Raw genomic sequence first — 22,107 nt, forward strand, 5'->3', positions numbered from 1 at the left:
GTATATTCTTAATTAATTTACGCTCGTTGCAAAAAAAAAAAAAAAAAGACCAATCTCAGGTCCTTAGAAAAACACCGTTCCTCACGTATGAGCTAGTTCATGCACTTATACCCACTCCCTCTCACTCTCCCTTCCTCCCTTCCCCGCCCCAGAGGCACACATGCACACACCTTCTTAGTCTGGAGAATACATCAGACTAAGTGGACCATTTTGGAGGGAGAGGCACAAGTAAAAAGGGGCAAGGTAGAACTTCAGTAGAGACAGCCCTTGCCAATTTGTAGAGACAAATCAGAATAAACCCAAACTTCCCTCTCCCACCTCACCCTCTGGGTTTTTTTTAGGGCTAGTCTCAGTTTTCCTTAGACCTCTAATGCAATGGTCTATAATGGTATGATTTGTGAGGTATGAGGCAAGCCCCTTTGCAAAACCATCTCCCTTGCTAGTAAAGCTATCTGAAATACCTCACATTCAATGCACTCATTAAGGTCCTTTTTAAGGAGACCTACGTGCTGTGAGTGGGCAGTATAACATGTTCGCTAACTATCCCATTACCTCCAAGTAAAGTCTTGAGGGAATGGGTAGCAGTACACGTGAGCTCTGTAGGGAGTCCAGATAAGTCTGGAATTTAAGGCCAGGGGAACAGACCCAAGTGGAACTCCATAGACAGGAATCCAATTGACCCAGGAACAGCTGCAGGTACTGGGTGTCCAGATTTTCCACAATAAGATGTGGAAGTTGAGGCTTCAAAGATGAAAATTTGAATAGGAGTGGCAATGTTGGCTGAGAAACAGTCTTCCCCATACCTTCTGTGACCAGTTACAGCATTTACCCCAGTCTCCTGGGATGGAGGGAGAAATGAATTTGGGTTCTTTGCTTACTTGCTTTTTTGTTTTTACATTAACACAGTGATTTCATCCTTATGCCCCAACCCAGCTAGATGGCTTCACTATCTAAGACTTTAATCACACATTAGGAGATCTGGAGTCTGAGGGCTGGGCAAGCAAACCAGCTCAAGCTTCCTAAACGACGGAGGCCATCCTTACCTTATGAAACAGAGTCCTCTGGCTCCTAACTAATGGTAGGCCGCTACATCTCATTGTAGCTGTGACTGCGCAGGTTGCCCTGATCTACCCGCACCCTCTCACGCAGCACTCTTGGGGGAGGGGGTACGCATTTGTCATACTCCATGCAACCCACTGAGCTGTGCGGCCCAGACGGCAAACATGTATATATATACATATATATATACACACACACGCGTACAGGGAAAGGCCTCCAGGCCCAGCTCCCACAGGCAGGGAGGCCAAGAGTCCCTGGGACCAAAGGCCCATTGGAGACTTGGCTGCCAAAGGGGGACCTGGATCTAGCTACCTGCCCCTTGCCCCGCCCCCACCCCCCGCCCCACCTGAGCTTACCTAGGCTTGGTTTGTCGACCTTCCCAAACTGGCTTCACAGAAGAGATGTTAGTACTATCACTGGACAAGTTTGGTTTGAGCCTCCTCTTTCCCTGGACATCTTCAGGCTCTTTTTTCTTCTTCTTCCCAAAAAGTCTCTTGAAGCCTTTAAATTTGGATTTCTCCTTTCCTGGAAGTTAGAATTGAAAGTGAGGCAGAGTTTGATGGTGGAAGGGAAGACAGGAGAGGAAACGGCCTTCGTTGCAGGAATGAGGAGTATGATCCCAGAGGCCCTCCAGGTCTCAGCCCGCATCCCCAGTGCCCACAGCACCATTCATCCGGTTTGTTCTCTTCTTAGTAACTCACTAACAAAGTAGCTGAGTTTCTGGTGAAAGCAGAAGCTCAGATCCCAGCTTGTGGCCTCTGGGCAGCCTCTATTCTGGCTCAACTCACCATGCGTTCACTTGCCACTCAATTTCAACTATTAACACACACCTCTTTCCTGGCCCTAAGAAGTTCATTCATATGCAGCAATTCTTGAGCCAACATAAGCACTTGGTACCCCGGTCGCTGGAGTCATGGTGATCCAGTTGGGGAGCGAAGCTTCCACATGTGACAAACTCTTCAGGACCCTTGGAAATCCCTGTGGGAGTTGGTACTGCCCAACCTGTGCGCTGAAAGGATGCAGACCCAAGGAGTGAGTGCAGTGGGGTTGGTGCAGTCAGGGAAGACGTCCTCAAGGAAGGGATTTATGAGCAAGGGAGAGGGCTGGGAATGGGGAAGAAAGGGCTGCTGGGCAAAGAAGCTCCCTGTGCAAAGGACATGACAAAATCACCTACCAAAGAGTTTTGCGAGGGAGGATGTATGTGAGTGTGTGTGTGTGTGTGTGTGTGTGTGTGTGTGTGTGTGTGTGTATTATGTGCATTGTGTATGTTCTTCGATTATTACTGATTGGTTCAGATTATCTACAGTGCTGACGCCCTCTGCAGCAGTGAGGAATGTGAGCTTTAAATGCTCCTCAGGCTTTGTTTGGGCTTTCTTGAGCTTCCTAGTAAACACATATATCTTTATCAGGGCTCAGTAGAAGAGGGGAAAAGGCAGGGGAGTTTGCACTGCATTCTTCAGAGGCAAGGAACCAACTCTTACCGCTTCGCATGCAATAATTTACCACCTCAGGTGTCTCATTCCAATTTCCAACAGCCTGGTCTCTGGAAGGGCTCTTGTCAGCACAGCAATGCTGCAGCGGCAGTGAAGGGCCTAGCCAAGGGAATTGCCGACAAGGCTGCCATTAGAAAGACTTAGTGGTGTGACGGAACGCACCACCGAAGAGTCAGAAAACTCTGGAATCCCGGGCTTGGCTCTGCTATCGATTAGCTCTGTGACCTCGGGTAAGTCACTCAACCTCTCTGGGGCTCAGCTGGAAAATGAGGGGATCGCGCTGATCAGCATCTCCCAGAGTACGTTCAGAGGGATACTCATAGGTCTGTTGCATGAAAAGGGGGTCTGCAGTCTCGTCAATCTGGGAAATGCTGATTAAACAGAGCTTAAGGGTGTGCTTTGCAACAAGACTCTTCTGAAACTTCAGCATGCCTATGTGTATGGTAAAGCGCCAAGAAACGGGGTAACGGTGTTGTCTCTCCAACGCATGTATGCAGAATGTCTGGCAAAACACACTTTGGGAAATGCTGAAGTAGCGCTCCTCCTAGCGCTGAGTGCTATGGCCAGTTTGTGTACTGATTAATCCTAGGCCTGCCCATTCGAAAGGTTTCTAAACTTCAAGGCCTGCCTTAAGTCCAGTTTCCCACCATCACTACAATTCATGCTCCTCTCTGTACACCTAAAACTTGACTGTCGGCACCACAAATTTTGCATCTGAATGTTCTCTAGTCTGAGCATTCATTCATTCATTCATCTATTCAATGAACGTTTATTAAGGTCAAGCACTTACTATGTTTTGGGTATCAGTGAGAAAGGAATAAGGTACGGTTCTACGTCTTAGCTACTGTCCCCCACATCTAGGCTGTAGGCGGGGCCTCTTTAGCATCCTCTTTAGCGACTAGCACAGTGCAAAGCACGCTGTGACACTCGAGAGACAACTGAGTCCATTGAGGGGTGCAGAGTACCAACACAGCTTGTCATTTCCCTTAAACTGAAAACACTGAGCAGAGCCATCCTTAAGCATCCCATAATTTATACACTGGCCCTTATTGGGGTTGATATAAATGATAAATAATGTGGTAAGGAGCTTGGCATAAGATCTGGCATGTAGTAAATGCTAATAAATGTGAGATAAAATTAGGGAATCAATAATTGTCTCTTAAGACCAGATTCAATTCTATCTGTAGAATTGATCTATCAATTCTATCCATCTACTCTATCTATCTAGCGATAAGGGGAAGAACCCCAGATCTATAATTCAATAGTGAACTCTAAAATATACATGATTAGAAGCAGAAGCCAGCACGGCTTGGGGCAATACAAGAAGATGGTAGGCCTGTGTGCTTGGTAATCGTTGCTTAAGTAACTTCAGTTTTGAATGATTTGAGGAATTTCTCATCTACTAGGATGTACCTATATAGATAGGGTCATGGTTAGGATAAACTTGGCAATTCTACCTTGAGATAGACAGAATAAAGACCAAAGGTACAATAGGAAACATGTTTTCCCAAGCTTCCTTCTTCAATTTTTTAAGGACAAAATTAAACTAATTTCTATGATAATAAATTATTTAAAATGATATTTGACCTCATAGAACCACTGTGAGGATTCAACGTGAAAGTGCTGAAAAGTGTACAGGATGGAGTAGGCTGGCTCTAAAGTAATCTATATTTTGCTCTCCAGCCTTCCTTCTTAATCTTCCCACCCCCAAAGGGTTTCTAAAATCCATGAAATAGTGAGATTTTTATGTAAAGTCCTGATTACTATACTATGCTAATTACTATAATCAGTTTTTTTGCTGAGATGTATTTACCAACTGGATCTCTGGGGGAAAATGCCCTTATTTGTAGTATCTGCCTACCTCTGTGGTGTAAATCCTCCCATCACGGTCAATTTCAAGCTACTAACATGACATTTAGGGAGAGATGTGCACAGTCTCCCAAGCCAGTGTAAGGTAGCTCCAACACACCACTAAATAACTCCTGCCCAGTGAGGATGAACTGGGCAGTGTCCCCTCACAAACGGGAAGGAGCCTTTGCAGGCACTGCCATTTTTCAAACAGAAGGAATGACGTTTATTGATTCTTGACAGATGGATCTCCTTCTGGCCTTCTGAAACGAGAACATCCCAGAATGGAAGGGAGGAGGGCAAAGCTAGACGATTTGGAGTTGCAAACCTGCTTCTCACAAACCAGCAAAGACAGAGGGGACAGAATCAGTAGGTGACACAATCTACAAACACTCAAGAACTGAATAAAAACACTTCTAATAAACTTTTCAGGTTGTAAAACTGAATGTACCAAACATAGCCATTGTATGAGCAAACCAAATTATGCATTAACACATTTTTATGTTCCTAAATTAACCAAATGACTAGTGACTATAGAACTGTAAAAGGTGTTAAAAATTAAGTATGCGTATATTCCAATGTTTCCCCGGTCTTCCGTTTTTTGCTCGGCAGAAACAACTTATTTTCCCACGAGGATTTAAAATACCTTAAGCAATGCATGTTTCTTTCAGCCTTGGCCACTAGGAGGCAAAGAATGTTTCCTTTCCTCCCTCGGGGGTAGCTCTGGGTATAGTGGTGGTATAGCTTCCATGGTAGGGAGTTGGGGAGACACCAAGAGGTGGGGTGGGCTGCCCATTGATCTGGGGCCGTGACTTGAAAATTGGACATAGCCTTACTAAGCAACCCATTGCCAGACATCCAGCTCAGCTGCAAGAGTCCAAGTCTTCAGCCTGCTCTGGCTTAGGAGAGCGCTCCATCCCCGACAGCATCAGACCCCGTGTATGGAGACCCTGGGAGTGAGATACAAATCTGGGAACCGTCCACGTGCTGTGTTACTTTCGAAACCCTAATGGAATCCGAGACACTTGCCATATATTCACTGGTGTAAATTGGCCTTTCATACTTTCTTTTGCAAAGGGGTGCCTTTAAATTGCCAGCAGCTGGGGCTTCCCTGGTGGTGCAGTGGTTGAGAGTCCGCCTGCCAATGCAGGGGACACGGGTTCGATCCCTGGTCCGGGAAGATCCCACGTGCAACTAAGCCCGTGTGCCACAACTACTGAGCCTGCGCTTTAGAGCCCACGAGCCACAACTACTGAAGCCCGCGTGCCTAGAGCCCGTGCTCCGCAACAAGAGAAGCCACCGCCATGAGAAGCCTGCGCACCACAACGAAGAGTAGCCCCCGCTTGCCGCAAGTAGAGAAAGACTGCGTGCAGCAACGAAGACCCAACACAGCCAAAAATAAATAGATAGATAGATAGATAAATAAATAAATTTATTTTTTAAAATATATTGCCAGCAGCTGAGCCCTGTGTGGGCTGGTTTCCAAAGTTGCTGAAAGTGTAAAGGGTAGATAGACCTAGACAGCAGGTTTGGGTCAAAACCCACATTTGTATCCAGCAATGTCTATGGAGGTCACCTATACACTGGGTAACTTATGCCACCACAAGGCACAGCAGTGGTGGTCAGTGAGCTGACAGCTGTTTGGACTTCTGTAACAAAGCCATTGACTTCCCTGTCCAAGCCCAAGGACTACATATCCCCAAACAGGCAGTAGCTTTCAACATCCTCATCCACCGAGGGCCTGCAGTGCATCACATACCAGAAAACAGCCCATGGAAGCAGTCCTCTCCCGTTCCCCCAGACAAGAACACACTTAAATCCAATGAAGAGATCATTGCTTTGGGTTGTATATTTGCTTATTTACCACACACACAGGCAGCCCTTCTGGATTGCACTTGAGCTTTCAAAATGCATCGCGCATAATGGTGACCTTGTTCTCTTGTGTTGCTGCTTGGAAAGAAGACTCTTCTAAGCAGCCTTTCTTCCCTTCAACCTCCCAACAGCACCTTATTCTCTGGCTGGCAATGACTAATACTAAACATGTACCCAAATGCTTGGTCTCTGTAAGAAAAACATCTTGGGAACAGAGAAAGGGCATTTCCTTACCTCCACCCTTTATCAAGATGCAGCGCATTGACACCTTTTTCTCTAGGCACCTGTCTAGCTCATATCCAGAAAGATAGATCTGTTCATTTGGCAGTTGGGGTTGCCTTGGTGAGGAGGCCTATCATTCATTTATTTATTCATTCATTCACTACAAACTTTTGAGTGTCTAATCACTCTCTCTGAGACCCAATACTGAACAATGGTGACACAGAGATGAAGAGCCTCCAGGAAGCCACAAGAAGGTTCCCCTCTCTCTGTGCTTCCAGACCAAGTCTTCTGCACCACACTAAGAAAACTCAGCAAACATTGAAGAACAACCCAGTGAACTGTTAAATTCAGTTCTGCCTTTAAATGCAATGGCTCATCTTATGTCTTATGGTTCCTCCCCTTCCCCCCACCTTTTTCCAGTGTCAATAAAGCGTATCATTGTTTAGTGACCTTTGCCTCTCTATTACCCCACTCATGGTCTCCTATCATTCACAGGTGGCACCGTAATTTATGCAATGGATAGGTTTTGCAAAAGAAATTTTTGTAAATTGATTCCCATTTAACAGAAGCCTATGGTGGCTTCTTTGTTACCATCCCCCCTTGACTCCTCAAATCACAAATTTATCTGTTGGTTAAGTCTGGATTCCTATCTACAGCAAAACCTCAGTTGAATCTCTCAGATCCTGGCCTGCTCTGATTTTTTTTTTTCTGATTAAGCAGAAATTCTTCTCATGTCTTAGTAAATGGAACCTGCTAACCATCCCCAGAGAAGATTGCAGGGCCTAGACAAAACTCTTTTGACTATCAGAGTTTGAGATGAAAGAGAAGAGATTAGAAGATGGAAAACTAAATATGGACTGAGTCTAGTGTCATTAGAAATTTGATATGAACTTGTTTTCTGTGACTTGATTCTTTTTCTAGGGGTTAAACACATTAAACAAATCTAGTTCTAGTTACCAAGATTTTATTGGGTTACTTACCCTCATCACTGGCCTCCAGAACTTCCATACTGCCAGAAATTTCACTTAGTGATTCAGCTATAGTTCAATCACTAAAATAAAATATAGAGGAAAAAACAAAAAATCATTTACTATCTAGGATATAATACAATCATTTTACCCTACTCCTTATCCTCCAGTTAGATTCTTAAACCATGCAAGAAAAGGTATACAAAGGGAATTGCCATTAGAGAGAATTATTCTTCCTTAAAAAAGATAATGGGGCTTCCCTGGTGGCGCAGTGGTTGGGAGTCCGCCTGCCGATGCAGCGGACGCAGGTTCGTGCCCCGGTCCGGGAAGATCCCACATGCTGTGGAGCGGCTGGGCCCGTGAGCCATGGCCGCTGAGCCTGCGCGTCCGGAGCCTGTGCTCCGCAACGGGAGAGGCCACAACAGTGAGAGGCCCACGTACCGCAAAAAAAAAAAAAAAGACAATGATTCCACATATATGAAATGTCCAGGATAGGCAGACACATAGACACAGAAAGTGTCTTGCTTAGGGCTAGAGGGACGAGGGTGTTTTTTTTGAATGATAGAGTACAGGGTTTCTTTTTGAGGTGATGACAATGTTCTAAAATTAATTGTGGTGATGGTTGCACAAATCTTTGAATATATTAAAAAGCATTGACTTGTACACTTTAAATCAGTGAATTGTATAATATGTGAATTATAGCTCAATAAAGCTGTTACCAAAATATGAAAGGCAAATGTACAAAACCTGATCTATTGCTTTGTGTTGGGGCCCATTACATTTGGAGGTCTGTTACTATTCATGGGTGTGCCCAGGCAGACAAAATTGTATAGATAAGCCATAAAGAAAAAAACTGAGATAGTTGACTACATAAAAATTTTTAACTTTTGGCCAAAAAGAGTAAAGAGTTTACAAAAGAATAACAAACTAGGAAGCAATACTTACAACAAATATAGATAAAGGTGCCAATTTTCTTAATTTGTCAAGAGTGCATATAAACCAATAAATGACAAACAACTGGATATAAAATGGGGCAAAGGATACAACAGGAAGTTTATAGAAAAAGAAGTACGTAAAGAAAAGCTCAGTCCTACTCATAATTAAAGAAATGTAAATCAAAGTATCAAGTTAACATTTTTACCTATCAGATTGTCCAAAAGTTTTAATTTTGATGATATTCCATGCTGACAAGGATGAGAAAAGAGGACACGCTCATACATTATGAAGTGTAAATTGCTCTCTGAAGAACAATTTCACAGTATCAAAAGTTAAAAATACACATACCTTTTGATCCGGTAGCATCACCACTAGAACTTCACCCTGTAGCTATACTCACACTTGTACACAAAAATATATACGCAAGAATGTTTATCACAGCATTGTTTTAAGCAGTCCAAAGTGGGAAACAACCAAAGTGACCAAAAGGGTAATCCTCCCATGACTCTGATTCTATATCATGGGAGAATTATCTGTCCCTGGGCTCCTTTCCATTAGTGTAGATAATCAATTGAGAGTCTACTGTACATTTTCAGTCTAGCCTTCTAGCCAGGGAAGCATGTCAGTTGATAATCAAACCTTTATAAATCAATGCTGACATTTTTGATGGGAGTTTGTGGGTGGAGGGGAGGGGGGATCTGATCAGCAGACCCAGAGAAAAGAACAAGAATGCTGCGGAGAGGCAAGCAGAGACTGCCCTCATCATAGCTCGCCTTGGGGTCTTGATGTGTCTGACTCAAGTACCATCAAGTTGGATTAAGTAGATTCTGGAGCCCCCCTCCCTACACTAGATCTGTCCTGCTCCCAGAAACAGTCAAGCTGCCATTGCTGTTTCATGGATGGGCTCCAGGCCCATCGTGTGCTGCGCTCTAGCCGTTAAGCCCCTGATACTTCTCTGGAGCTAGAGAGGGGTGACCACAGGCTCTGAGGTTAAGGTGAATTTGAGACGTCACCCACTGAGAATGACTGAGGCCTTTGGAAAGCAAAAGCTTCCAAACCACAGGGAGAGCTGACAGGGTCCTGGTGTCAAGATGGCTTGAGACCCTCTCACTGAGAAGTCCTATGGTTCCCCACAGTGTACATTCATTCTCGCTGCAATGAGGAATAAACCTAGCTTGTTCAACAGCAGGTGTGTTGCAGGTGGGCTTTGGCTGAAAGGTATCGACACTTTATTCAAGTCACTCAAACTCTATGAGCCAATATCATAATTCTACCTGAAGATGACAACCCCAGGCCCACACAGTGCTTACTAATTACCACACACACATATACACACACATACACAAGTTCCATCTGGAGATCTGGACAGAGCAAAGGGGTAGGGAAATTCAGAAGGCCCTCAGAAATTCAGCGGGAGAACAGGAGAATTCCTTGAGCCAGGAACAACTCACATCACTGGCGAGTCCCTGGGCCATCTTAATAAACATGGCAGCACCCCAGCCCCTGCCACTAAGAAACGCTTCTTAGACACTGGGGAAATAAACTACCTCTGAGCTTTAGAGAAGCCCATGGAAAAGAAGCCCATTTTCCAAAATGCCAGGCCACAGCAGGCTAACGTTGCCCCTGACCCACCACTGTCAGGGGCAGAAGAAGAAAGGGGAATGATAACCAAAGAGAAAAATATGAAAGACAAAGGGAGAACAAAGAAAGAGGGCATCATGGCGGCATCTGCATCCCTGGAGCGCTAATAGAATCATTGGATCTAACTAACTTTTGAGTTTAAACTGTCTCAAATTCTTTCTGGCATACTTACCTTGTATCCCCGACTGCAGGTCCTGAGGACAGTAGAACCCTCAGCTGAGCTAGCTCCTCTTCCAAACAAACCAACAACCACAACAAAACATATAAACCTCCCCTTGATTCGAAATCCTCTTCCTGTTACCACCCATTTCTCTGCCTCTCTTTAAAGCCAAACTCTGAAAGGTTATCTATACTTACTACCTTTATGTCTTCACTTCTTATTCTTTTGCACTCTCTCCAACAGGCCGTCCAAATCCAACTGCTTCCAAACCGCTCCACTAAAACTGCTCTCGTTCAATCCACCCATCTGTTACTTGACCTCCCAGCAGCATGTGACACTCCCTCTTTTTTGAATAATGTTATCACTTGCCTTTCTGAACATCACACTCCCTTCATTTTCCTCCTACCTCACTGGCTGTTTCTTCTCAACCTCCCTTGCTGTATCTTTCTCCTTTCCCTGTTTCTGAAATGTTGTAGCACCCGAGGGCTCTACCCTTGGCCCTCTTCTTTATCTACAGTCATTTCCTAGACCAGCGCCATTAAATAGAAATGTTAACGTGAACCATAATTGCAAGCCACATAGGTAATTTTAAATTTTCTAGTAGCCACGTTCAAAAGAGCAAAAAGAAACAGGTGAAGTTACTTTTAATAATATATTTTACTTAGATCAGTAGAACCAAAATATTATCATTTCAACATGTAATCATTATAAAAATAATATCAATGATATATTCTATGTTCTTTTTATCATACTAAGTCTTTGAAATCTGGTCTGTATTTTTCACGTATAGCACATTTCTATTCGGACTTAGCCACGTTTCAACTGCTCGGTAGTCACATGGGGCTAGGGACTACCATATTCTAGATGATCTCATTCACACCTTATGAATACTATCTAGACACTGAACTCCAAAATTTCTATGTTTAGACTGGATCTCATCCCTGAACTCCATATTCCTATAGCCAACTGTCTATCCAACATCTCCACCTAACAGTGCATATCGGCCGACTGGGTCCCCTCACACTCACTCCTCCCGGGTTTTATGTGCTCTGGCCCCATGCCCGCGTCCCCCCCGACTGACCACCCATCCTGCTACCCTCCCACTTTCTCCCTGTGCTCCAGCCTCACTGGCCTTCTTGCTAATCCCCAACACGGCCAGCCCCTTTCAATCTCAGGGTCTATGCATTTGCTGCTCCCCCTGCCCAGAGGGCTCTTTCCCCAGCTAGCTGCATGGCTGCCTCTTTTATAGCATTCAAGTCAGCTCAAAGGGTCCCTCCCAGAGAGGACCTCCATGATCATCCTAGTAAAGCGTCTAGTCTCTCTCCATCACATTATCCTTTACTAACATCTTCGTAGCACTCATCGATGTCTGAAATTATATTCTATGTTAATTTAGTTAGTCTCTTACCTGTCTCCTCTACTAGAATGTAAATTCCATTAGGGCAGGGGCCTTGTCCATTTTGTTCATCACTGGATGCCCCAGCACCTGGAATGGTACCTGGTACCTCTGTCAGGCACTTGCTAAATGTTTGTTCAATGAATGCGTAGATTCAGCGAAAGAAGGAGAAGTAACGTAAGAACCATCTTTGTGGTCAGAAATTTCTTAGAAGTCGAGGCATGCTACAGGACGCAAAGGAAGACTTGTCGTGGGGGTGTGGGGGGGAAGCTCCTTCCTTGCCAGCTTAGCAGGCCCTGCCTTCCCTCCCAGCAAGGTGAGCGCCTCTTGTCCTTGTCACAGAGAGCCTACTCCCGGGTGTCCCGGACACGAGACTCCTGTGTGTGGAGTCCCACTCAGCTGGGCGAGGCCCAGATCCTCCTAGAGGAGGTTTCAGGAACAGACACCACCACTGGCAAAACTTCTTTCCATTTACCCCAGGCTGACTTATTAACCAGAGCTCTGCTTCCCCAGTATCTCCTCACAGAGGACAAAAGACCCTATTTCTTTCATGTGTCTCATGGCTAATATAAGTTTAAAGTGAACTGGTTCCTTAATTATACCAGGGCTCTTCAATAGCGGCCTCGGCACTGCCTCCAGGCTGGTCTCTATTTTTATTTATGATATTTAGCAAAATGTCACCTCAGTGGTATCTCAAAAAAAAAGTCACAACGCTCTCTCTAAAATACCAATCTGACCATGAGCTTAGACTAGTTCACCGACATCCTGCTGCCTGCGGGACAAAAGCCAAGTTCTTCACAAAGTTCTCAGCGATCGGGTGCTCCCTGCCCCCCTCCCTTCTCCAGCAGTCCAACCCCACTCCCACCCTCATGGTTTGGTCTCCCAGAATCACCAGTCATTCCCTAAATACACCGCATTCTTTTGCATTCTCTGTGCTCTGCACAGGCTGTTCACTTAGCCCGGGACCTCGCCTCCCTCAGCTCTACATCCTTGAAATCCTACACATTCTTCAAAATCCAGCTCAAAGGTTACCACCCTTGCCTCACGCTCTTGCCCCTTGTACATGCCCCTGTCATAGCTGATATCCCCTTGAAGACAGGGACCCCATTTCACGTATCTGGAGACCCCCAGCACCTAGCACGACACCAGGCACGTGGAAGGTGCTCACTGTGCGTTTTTATGGACGGATGAATGCAGGAGCTGGGGGAGGGATGCAGTGACAAATAGGCATCAGTGGGGAAATGACCCCCTTTTTTAAACATACAGGGACAACCTAAGACACACTTGCAGCAAAAGACCCCTCTGCATGAAGTCCCATGAAAAAGCTGGCAAGCTGTGTAAGGAAAGAGGAAATAATGTACGTTTTTATCCAGTGAAGGATGAGGGGCCTCCAGAACCACTTCCAAAGAGGATAAAGTCCTGTAATAATGGTCATCAGGAAGTCTGGCCCAGCCGAGATATAAAGCTGCATTTTCAGTCATTATGTAAATGCTTGTCTGCTCTCTCTAGGCCAACCTCAGGGGCTTAAGCCCCAGAACTGCCTTTTCCTTCTCAAACTGACTGAAGGACTGAACAAGGGCTCTGGGGGGGCGGGGGGGCGGGAAAGCGAGAAAAACAAGGAAAAAGGCCTGTCTTCCAAGGTTGTTGAAATGTTTTAACCACAGCCTGGTTCAGATTCAAGGATTCAGAAGACTTTGCTTGACGGATTTTCTGCCTTCCCAGAGTGGGGAATGCTGAGAAGCAGCTGGCCTCAGTTTTTACAGTCTGATAGGATGAAATGTTTTTCATAGAGTCTGTGGTAGGCAGATGGCCCCCAAGGTTGTTGCCTCCCTGGTCTGTATGCCCTGTAAATCCCCTCCCCTTGAGTGTGGGCGGGCCTGGCCTAAACAGGTGAGCTCTTTGAAAAGAGGGTGTAGAGGTCAGATACAGAAGTCAGAGAGATTGAGAACTGCAGCAGACACGGTCCTGTAGGCCTTGAAGGAACGAAGTGCCATGTTGTGGAGAGGACCAAGTGGCAGAGAATGGCAGTGGCTGAGAGCAACCCTTGGTTGACAGCTATCAAGAAAGTAGGGACCTCGGGCTTCCCTGGTGGCGCAGTGGTTAAGAATCCGCCTGCCAATGCAGGGGACACGGGTTCGAGCCCTGGTCCGGGAAGATCCCACATGCCGCAGAGCAAATAAGCCCGTGCGCCACAGCTACTGAGACTGCGCTCTAGAGCCCGCGAGCCACAACTACTGAGCCCGCGTGCCACAACTCCTGAAGCCCGCGCGCCTAGAGCCCATGCTCCGCAGCAAGAGAAGCCACCGCAATGAGAAGCCGGCGCACCGCAACACAGAGTAGCCCCCGCTCGCCGCAACTAGAGAAAGCCTGTGCGCAGCAACGAAGACCCAACGCAGCCAAAAGTAAAATAAATAAATTTAAAAAAAGAAAGTAGGGGCCTCAAAGAAACTGTATTCTGCTAATAACCAGTCAGTTTCGAAGATAACCCTGAACCTCAGATGAGCCCTCAGCCCTGGCTCATCCACTGATTGCAGCCTTGTGAGGTCCTGTGCAGAGAACCCGCTAAACCATGCCTAGTCCCTTGACCCATGGAAACTGAGAGATAGTGAATTTGTGTGGTAAGACACTCAAATTTTTGTCATTTGTTACACAGCAATGAATAGGAATAGAATATGAATGCAAGCCCTATGGGCCCCAGCTCTAATTGAGAACGAAGCAAAAAGTGGGGCAGGTTTGGAGCTATGTAAGCTGCAACGCAGAACTTGGTAAGAGGCCCATGAGGGGACTGTTTGCAACCCTTCCCCAACCCATCCCGCCACAAACACTTCTTTATGAAGAACATAAGTTGCCACTCTCTCAAGTGGGTTATCGGCTGAACAGGTTGGATAGACCTTGCCAAAATATTAGAACAAACAAACCCCCTGAAGGCTCACCTTGTGTGACATGGCTTTCCCAACCTTCAAGAGAATGTCTCCAACTCCTTTCAAATATGGCTATACTCTGTTCCCCCAACCAGGTGTGTGTGCTGTGTATCCACCAATCAGTGGATGAAGAGCCTTGGAGCTGATCATCCCGAGGCATGACTCAGGGAGGGGGAGGGGAAGAACACAGTTACTTCTAGAGGAAGTGTCTTTTGCGGGGATGCCAACTCATTGAAGAACCTGGGCTCCACCTGAAATGAAAGTATGAGAAAGGGCCCCCTTTCCCCTTACTAGTTGTAAAATAAGCTAACCTCTAGCAGAGCGTGATCACTCCCCCTTCCTCTTTTCCTTGTGTGGGGTTGGCGGGAGGACACCAGAGGTTCACCCAGTTCTTGAAATGCAGTCCTCGGACTCCACGATGGAGACGGCTGCCCCTCAGATCACACGATGAGCTCCAGAACTCCCACCCCTCAAGCCACCAGTAATCAGAATGGCTCTGACGTAGACAGTCACCCCACTGACTGGCAGCATTCACTCGGGGTGGTAGGGCTGTGATGCCGACTTCCACCCAGGCTTTGACTACGTCCATGTACAAATCAGGGCTTTCCGAGGTCATTGGCATGATTGGCATTTCCACAGCAGGGGCCAGGAGCGGCAGCAGCTCTCAGCAGGCTCGAGGCCAACTAGTTAGCTCTGGGATGTCTGTTTGCTCATGCCCCTGGGTGCAGAGGTGAGTGCCCTCACGGGATACTGGACTTAGGAGAACAAGCTTGATGGTCATCTATCTCGGCTCTGAGAGCCCTGGGTGGGTCTCTGCCCAAAGCAAAAACTGCTGCATGGCTTTGGTGGCGCATTATTTGAAAAGACCTCTTCAGCAGCCTCTGCAAAGCCAACCCCCAAATGCCCATGGATGTCAACAGGAAGACGTCCGAGAGCTACAGGGTCGCTCCTCTATGCTCCACGCCCTCACCTGTGGCCATTTGGCCACCAGAGCCATCGAGCAGATGCCCAGACATGCTCTAGGGGATTCCTGCCTCAGACACCTGCTCTAGAGTAACTGTCCCTCAAGCATTTCTTCCACTCCTGGAGGCCAGAGGAAAATGACAGCCCACCACCCTCCACGGCCCCACCACAGGGAAGCCCATTTCAGGAGTACCTTCAGCATCCTGATTGTTATCCAGGGAGCACGTCTTTGTCCTGGCAGCCTCAAAAGAAGAGGTCATCTTGGCTGGAAGACTGCTCAAAATTTCTGCGGAGCAACATCTCACCACTAGGAGAAGACAGGAACCAGAAAGATCCACTCCTTATCTTAGACAAGCAGCTGCAACAACTTCCTCCTCCTCCACTTCTTCTTTCCTCTGTTTCCTTCTCTGTGTCTTTTTCTCTTCCAACGCTTCCATTTAAAAGGGATCTGGGTAGTGTAGTCATTTTCACAATGTTGATTCTTCCAATCCAAGAACATGGTATATCTCTCCATCTGTTGGTATCATCTTTAATTTCTTTCATCAGTGTCTTATAGTTTTCTGCATACAGGTCTTTTGTCTCCCTAAGTAGGTTTATTCCTAGATATTTTATTCTTTTTGTTGCAGTGGTAAATGGGAGTGTTTCCTTAATTTCTCTTTCAGATTTTTCATCATTAGTGTATAGGAATGCAAGAGATTTCTGTGCATTAATTTTGAATCCTGTTACTTTACCAAATTCATTGATTAGCTCTAGTAGTTTTCTGGTAGCATCTTTAGGATTCTCTATGTATAGTATCATGTCATCTGCAAACAGCGACAGCTTTACTTCTTCTCTTCCAATTTGGATTCCTTTTATTTCTTTTTCTTCTCTGATTGCTGTGGCTAAAACTTCCAAAACTATGTTGAATAAGAGTGGTGAGAGTGGGCAACCTTGTCTTGTTCCTGATCTTAGAGAAAGTGGTTTCAGTATTTCACCATTGAGGACGATGTTTGCTGTGGGTTTGTCATATATGGCCTTTATTATGTTGAGGAAAGTTCCCTCTATGCCCCCTTTCTGAAGAGTTTTTATCATAAATCAGTGCTGAATTTTGTCAAAAGCTTTCTCTGCATCTATTGAGATGATCCTATGGTTTTTCTCCTTCAATGTGTTAATATGGTGTATCACATTGATTGATTTACGTATATTGAAGAATCCTTGCATTCCTGGGATAAACCCCACTCGATCATGGTGTATGATCCTTTTCATGTGCTGTTGGATTCTGTTTGCTAGTATTTTGTTGATGATTTTTGCATCTGTGTTCATCAGTGATATTGGCCTGTAGTTTTCTTTCTTTGTGACATCTTTGTCTGGTTTTGGTATCAGGGTGATGGTGGCCTCATAGAATGAGTTTGGAAGTGTTCTTCCCTCTGCTATATTTTGGCCTCAGAATGGGAGAAAATATTTGCAAATGAAGTAACTGACAAAGGATTCATCTCCAAAATTACAAGCAGTTCATGCAGCTCACTATCAAAAAACAAACAACCCAATCCAAAAATGGGCAGAAGACCTAAATCGACATTTCTCCAAAGAAGATATACAGATCACCAACAAATACATGAAAGGATGCTCAACATCACTAATCATTAGAGAAATGCAAATCAAAACCACAATGAGGTATCACCTCACACCAGTCAGAATGGCCATCATCAAAAAGTCTACAAACAATAAATGCTGGAGAGGGTGTGGAGTAAAGGGAACCCTCCTGCACTGTTGGTGGTAATGTAAATTAATACAGCCACTATGGAGAACAGTATGGAGGCTCCTTAAAAAACTAAAAATAGAGCTACCATATGACCCAGCAATCCCACTACTGGGCATATACCCCGAGAAAACCATAATTCAAAAAGAGTCATGTACCACAGTGTTCATTGCAGCACTATTTACAATAGCCAGGACATGGAAGCAGCCTAAGTGTCCATCGACAGATGAATGGATAAAGAAGATGTGGCATATATATACAATGGAATATTACTCAGCCATAAAAAGAAACAAAATTGAGTTACTGGTAGTAAGGCGGATGGACCTAAAGTCTGTCATACAGAGTGAAGTAAGTCAGAAAGAGAAAAATACTGTATGCTAACATATATATATGGAATGTAAAAAAAAAAAAAAAGAAAGAAATGGTTCTGAAGAACCTAGGGAGCAGGACAGGAATAAAGACACAGACGTAGAGAATGGACTTGAGGACACTGGGAGGGGGAAGGGTAAGCTGGGACAAAGTGACAGAGTGGCATCAACTTATATACACTACCAAATATAAAATAGATAGCTGGTGGGAAGCAGCCGCATAGCACAGGGAGATCAGCTCAGTGCTTTGTGACCACCTAGAGGGGTGGGATAGGGAGGGCGGGAGGGAGGGAGACGCAAGAGGGAGGAGATATGGAGATATATGTATATGTATAGCTGATTCACTTTGTTATAAAGCAGAAACTAACACACCATTGTAAAGCAATTATACTCCAATAAAGATGTTAAAAAAATAAAAATAAAAGGGCTCTGGTTTTGCCTCCAGTTCTGCCTTCCCTTCCTCCTCACTGTACCTCACCCCTAGAGTAAACCAGGAGAAGCACAGAAAGGCCCAACTCATGCCACCCCTAACCCCTTAGATCTTCTGCTGGGGGCGGGGGTTAGTAATGCAGAGAACTTGTCCTCAAAGGTTCTTTCTTCCACCTCCTTAGCGGCCTCAGAGCCCTGTTGATGGGGAGTCCTATTCTGTCTTGTCAATCCACATAGCCTCTAATTAAAAGCTCTGCTCTTTCACAGTCCAGGGCAATTCATATTATACAATTAATACAATGAATGAAGTTGCTGAGCCCTAACTCTGTGCCAGCCTGGCACTGTGAAAATGGTTTTCCATGCATTATCTCATTGGATCTCGCAAGAGCCCTATGAGGTAGGCTTTGTTATTTCGTTTTTATTATTTTCAGCCCCATTTCCCAGATGAGGAAACCGAGTCTCACTGAAATTGGGTAATCTGGACAAGGCCATACAAGTAATCGAGCTAGGACTCAAATCCAGTTCTGGAGGATTTCAGAGCCCATGATTTGACCACTACACTCTGCTCCCTTCTTACTTGGCAAAATCTGGTAAGTATTAAATGACCACTCACTCCTACCCCAAAGAATCTCATGCATTAGCCCATTACAGGATTTGAAAGTAGGATAACTCGCCAGGTCATTGTCAGCCCCTAATATCTTTGCCAAAGATTTGTTGGTCATTTTAACAATAGAGAGTCCTGCTAAAAATGGCTCACTGGACACATATATTGTGATGAGAGATCACAAAATATTAAGAGGGGATAGGTCTATAGCATGGGCCCCTTGGGTGGCCAGGCTGAAGTGGGGTACCAGCAAGGGGCACGAGAAGCATGGGGACCCTGAGAGACTCAAGGAAGAGCCAGAATTGAGGTGAGGGGCCCTGAGAATAGATGTCACAGCTTTAAGTGCGTGTTGGATGCCGAGAGCTCTAGACCCAAACTCTCCACCAGCTCTCAAGTCCATCCCAAGCAGAGTATGTCTGAGGCTTTTTATTTTATCCTGTATCTGTTGTGGTTGCTGTTATCACTGCTCCCAGCAGGCAACAAGCCATCAGTTGGGGGTGGGGGAAAAATCTCCAAGGAGGGAAAAAAGGCAAAAGAAGAAGAAAAGAGGTTGGTGGTGCTGGGGCAGGCTGTGACTTCTACGTGGCTGGTTAGATTCTGGCGGGAGACGCAGGGGGGATGAAGGAGGGAGAGAACTCAGCCACAAGAATGTGTCCCCCTTTCTGTTTGGATTAAAAAAAAAATCCCACAGGGACTCAGATGCAAAAAATATACACATCAATTTTCACTGCAAAGTAAAGGAGCTGTTACAGTGGAGGATTCCTGGACTGAATGTCAATATTATGACATAGTATGAGTGTGTTTCGTGTTTGGTAACTGCAATCATTGTTGCTTTTGTTGTGGTCATACATTTACAATGCTTGGTGTCAGTCTACTTATCTCTTGTAAAAATAAAGTACAGTGTGTGTGTAAAAAATAAATAAATAATAATTCCTTATGATGCAAAAAAAAAAAAAAAAAAGGATGTGCCCCCAGCCCAAGCTGAACTATCTGTGACTTTCGTGAAGCCAGCTTGTACTTTTGGGGTTTTATCTAAGGTCCTTTAGCCCACAGGGAGGGAGGGGGCTGGAGAGGCAGTCACCTCATGGTTATGATGAATAGCCTTTGGTCTCCCAGTTCCAGGCTGAAATAGAGAGAGGTCTCAGAGTGAACTGCGTCACCCCAGGGAGGGGACGGGCAGAAGAAAGGGTGTGCCGCTGTCGCCAAGGGGCCCAGGCCCACGGAAATAAACATGCCTCCAAGAATCTGAGAGCCCTGGCCAATCTCAGTCAAGGTCATGTTTAGGGGTCTTTAAATCCTCAGATTTCCTTAGCCCTTAACCCCACAGACAGCCCTGCCACAGGGCAAAGAAGCAGCTGTTTATCTGGAGCTACAGGAAGAGTTTTCCAAAGGTTCTCTGGTCCCCAGATCTCCCCCTTTCTCCATGGCCTAAAATACCCACCATTAGAATTAGGACCATTAGAGTTAGAACCCACCATTAGAGCCAGACAGCAAAGTCAGAATATTATTTCCCAGGGCCTCTCTCTTTGCACCCCAAAATCTTCATGCAGACCTACTATATACTGAGTCCTGTTTTAGGGGCCATGGAGACAATGACAAAATAAAACAGTTAACATTTACTGGGCATTTAATATGTGCAGATACTGAAGTGTTTTGCACACACCGTCTCATTTAATTCTCAGAACAATCCTGTACAGTAGGTACTATTTATTTTCACTCCTCCCCCATTTGGTAGATGAGGAAACCGAAAGGCTAAGTAACTGCCCGGGGTCACACACAAGTACATGGTGAGGGCAGGATTTAAACTGAGGTAGTTTGACTCCAGAGCCCATTAAGTGCTATGCTAAACCAACCCACTCCCTGATGACGAGGAAAAAGATACACACGAAAAATTGAGAGCAGTGCTTGATTGGGAATCAGAAGGCCTGGGTCCTGATTGTGCCCTTCCTACAGATTATCCTTGTGGCCTTGCCCCAGACACAGCTCCTCGATGGGCCTCAGTTCCTGCATTTGTGTTCTTCTGTTGTTGCTGTTGTTTTCTGGCCACACTGTGTGGCTTGTGGGATCTTAGTTCCCCGACCAGGGATCGAACCCACACCCCCTGCAGTGGAAGCGCGAAGTCTTAACCACTGGACCACTGGGGAAGTCCAGTTCCTGCATTTGTAAAATGAGGAGGTGAGAGAAACTTGTCATGTGCTCTCTTATGATATTTTAGGACAAGTATTCATTTTAAGATGAGGACTCAAAGGCTAAACTCTTGGGTACTGACTCCATATAGGAGGGGTCTGCAGGGCCCAAGAGTCGTGGCACAGGAAGCCAGGGTGTGTGTTGCACGCATGCGTGTGGTACAGGGGACCGGGAGGCAGAAATGAGGCAGAGAGCCAAGGTTAAGCCGGAGAAGTGTGTCCAAAGCATATCACCAAGCTGAGCTGGGAAGGGTGTAGCAAAGCAGGGCTAGAACACTGAGATCTAGCTGTAAATGAGGTCAAGGAACAGGGAAGGTGAGAGTGAAGGGGAGCCTCAGATGGGAGGATTGGGGGATGGGAGGCAGCACAGCCACAGGAGGTTCTGGAGGGCGCTTGTGTTGGTGGCTCCATTTAAAGCGAAAGGGACTGGAAGGGACCACTCCGTGTTGGCTGGAGTCACAATGAAAGGCCTGGGAGGAGAAGCCCGCTTTCAGAAGGGCCATTTGCTGGGCAGAAAAGTTTGACAGCTTGCGGCCTGAAGCACTGAGTGTCAGCATAGGTGAGCTGGGGATGAGGGCAGAAAGGGCAGGTAACAGCCACAAACCCTGAGTGACCAGGAAGAGCCTGAGGACTCGCCCGGAACGATGTGCTTGGGGCACTGAGGCTTGGGTGATACCTGGCTCACCTACATCCCTTCTGCCCAAGGTCACGTCTGCTCTCACACCTGACTCTCATATCTCTTTGGTCCAGTGCCTGCAAAAGAAGCCAGAAGCTTCTGGAGAAATATTGACAAGCCACAGGAAGGAGATTCCAGGACAAGGGACACCAGATAGCAGCGGACTGGAAAATGGAGTGTCCCAGGGCCTGGGGCTAGACAGGGCACCAAGAGGGTGAAGAAAGAGGGAGCCCCTAGAAGAGGGCCCACAGCTGGGCCAGGCTAGATGGCAGCTGGTAGGGGAGGAGAGAAAGGCCCAGACTGCCAAGGGCAGAAAGGAGATTCCTGGTTCCCTCCTGTGCTCACTGCAGGCCGCAGAAGCAGAGGGGATCCCCATGCACAGCACTCAGGGCATCCTCACACTCATTCCATCACTCGGCTGCCGTCACTCCCGGCAGGGAAGGGCAAAGGATCGCCACTTTGAAGAAGTCATTGATGTGTGCCAGGCCCTTCCCACCCGGGTAACAACCTCATAGGAAAAGAAAAGTGGCAGTGAGACCCAGGCAGGAAGAAAGCTACCAGGCTTCCTTCAACTTTAAGGTGTAAGAATCCCTAGTCAGAATGGCCTGGGGACAAAAAAAGCCACCC

The 22,107-nt window shown here is 46.1% G+C and overlaps 1 protein-coding gene across 1 annotated transcript in view; it reads right to left on the reverse strand.

The window, feature by feature from the left end:
* The window catches only part of KIAA1210 (KIAA1210 ortholog), a 33,398-nt gene extending 25,896 nt beyond the window's left edge, over window positions 1-7,502 (reverse strand). The window contains exons 1-2 of the mRNA XM_032618965.1: window positions 7,475-7,502; window positions 1,416-1,584 (exon numbers count right to left, since the gene is read on the reverse strand). Coding sequence (XP_032474856.1) covers window positions 1,416-1,584; window positions 7,475-7,502 — 197 coding nt within the window. The remainder of the gene's footprint in view (window positions 1-1,415; window positions 1,585-7,474) is intronic.
* Window positions 7,503-22,107: the final 14,605 nt, after the last annotated feature.

The sequence above is a fragment of the Phocoena sinus genome, chromosome X (genome assembly GCF_008692025.1).
Source record: "Phocoena sinus isolate mPhoSin1 chromosome X, mPhoSin1.pri, whole genome shotgun sequence".
NCBI classification, from domain to species: Eukaryota; Metazoa; Chordata; class Mammalia; order Artiodactyla; family Phocoenidae; genus Phocoena; species Phocoena sinus.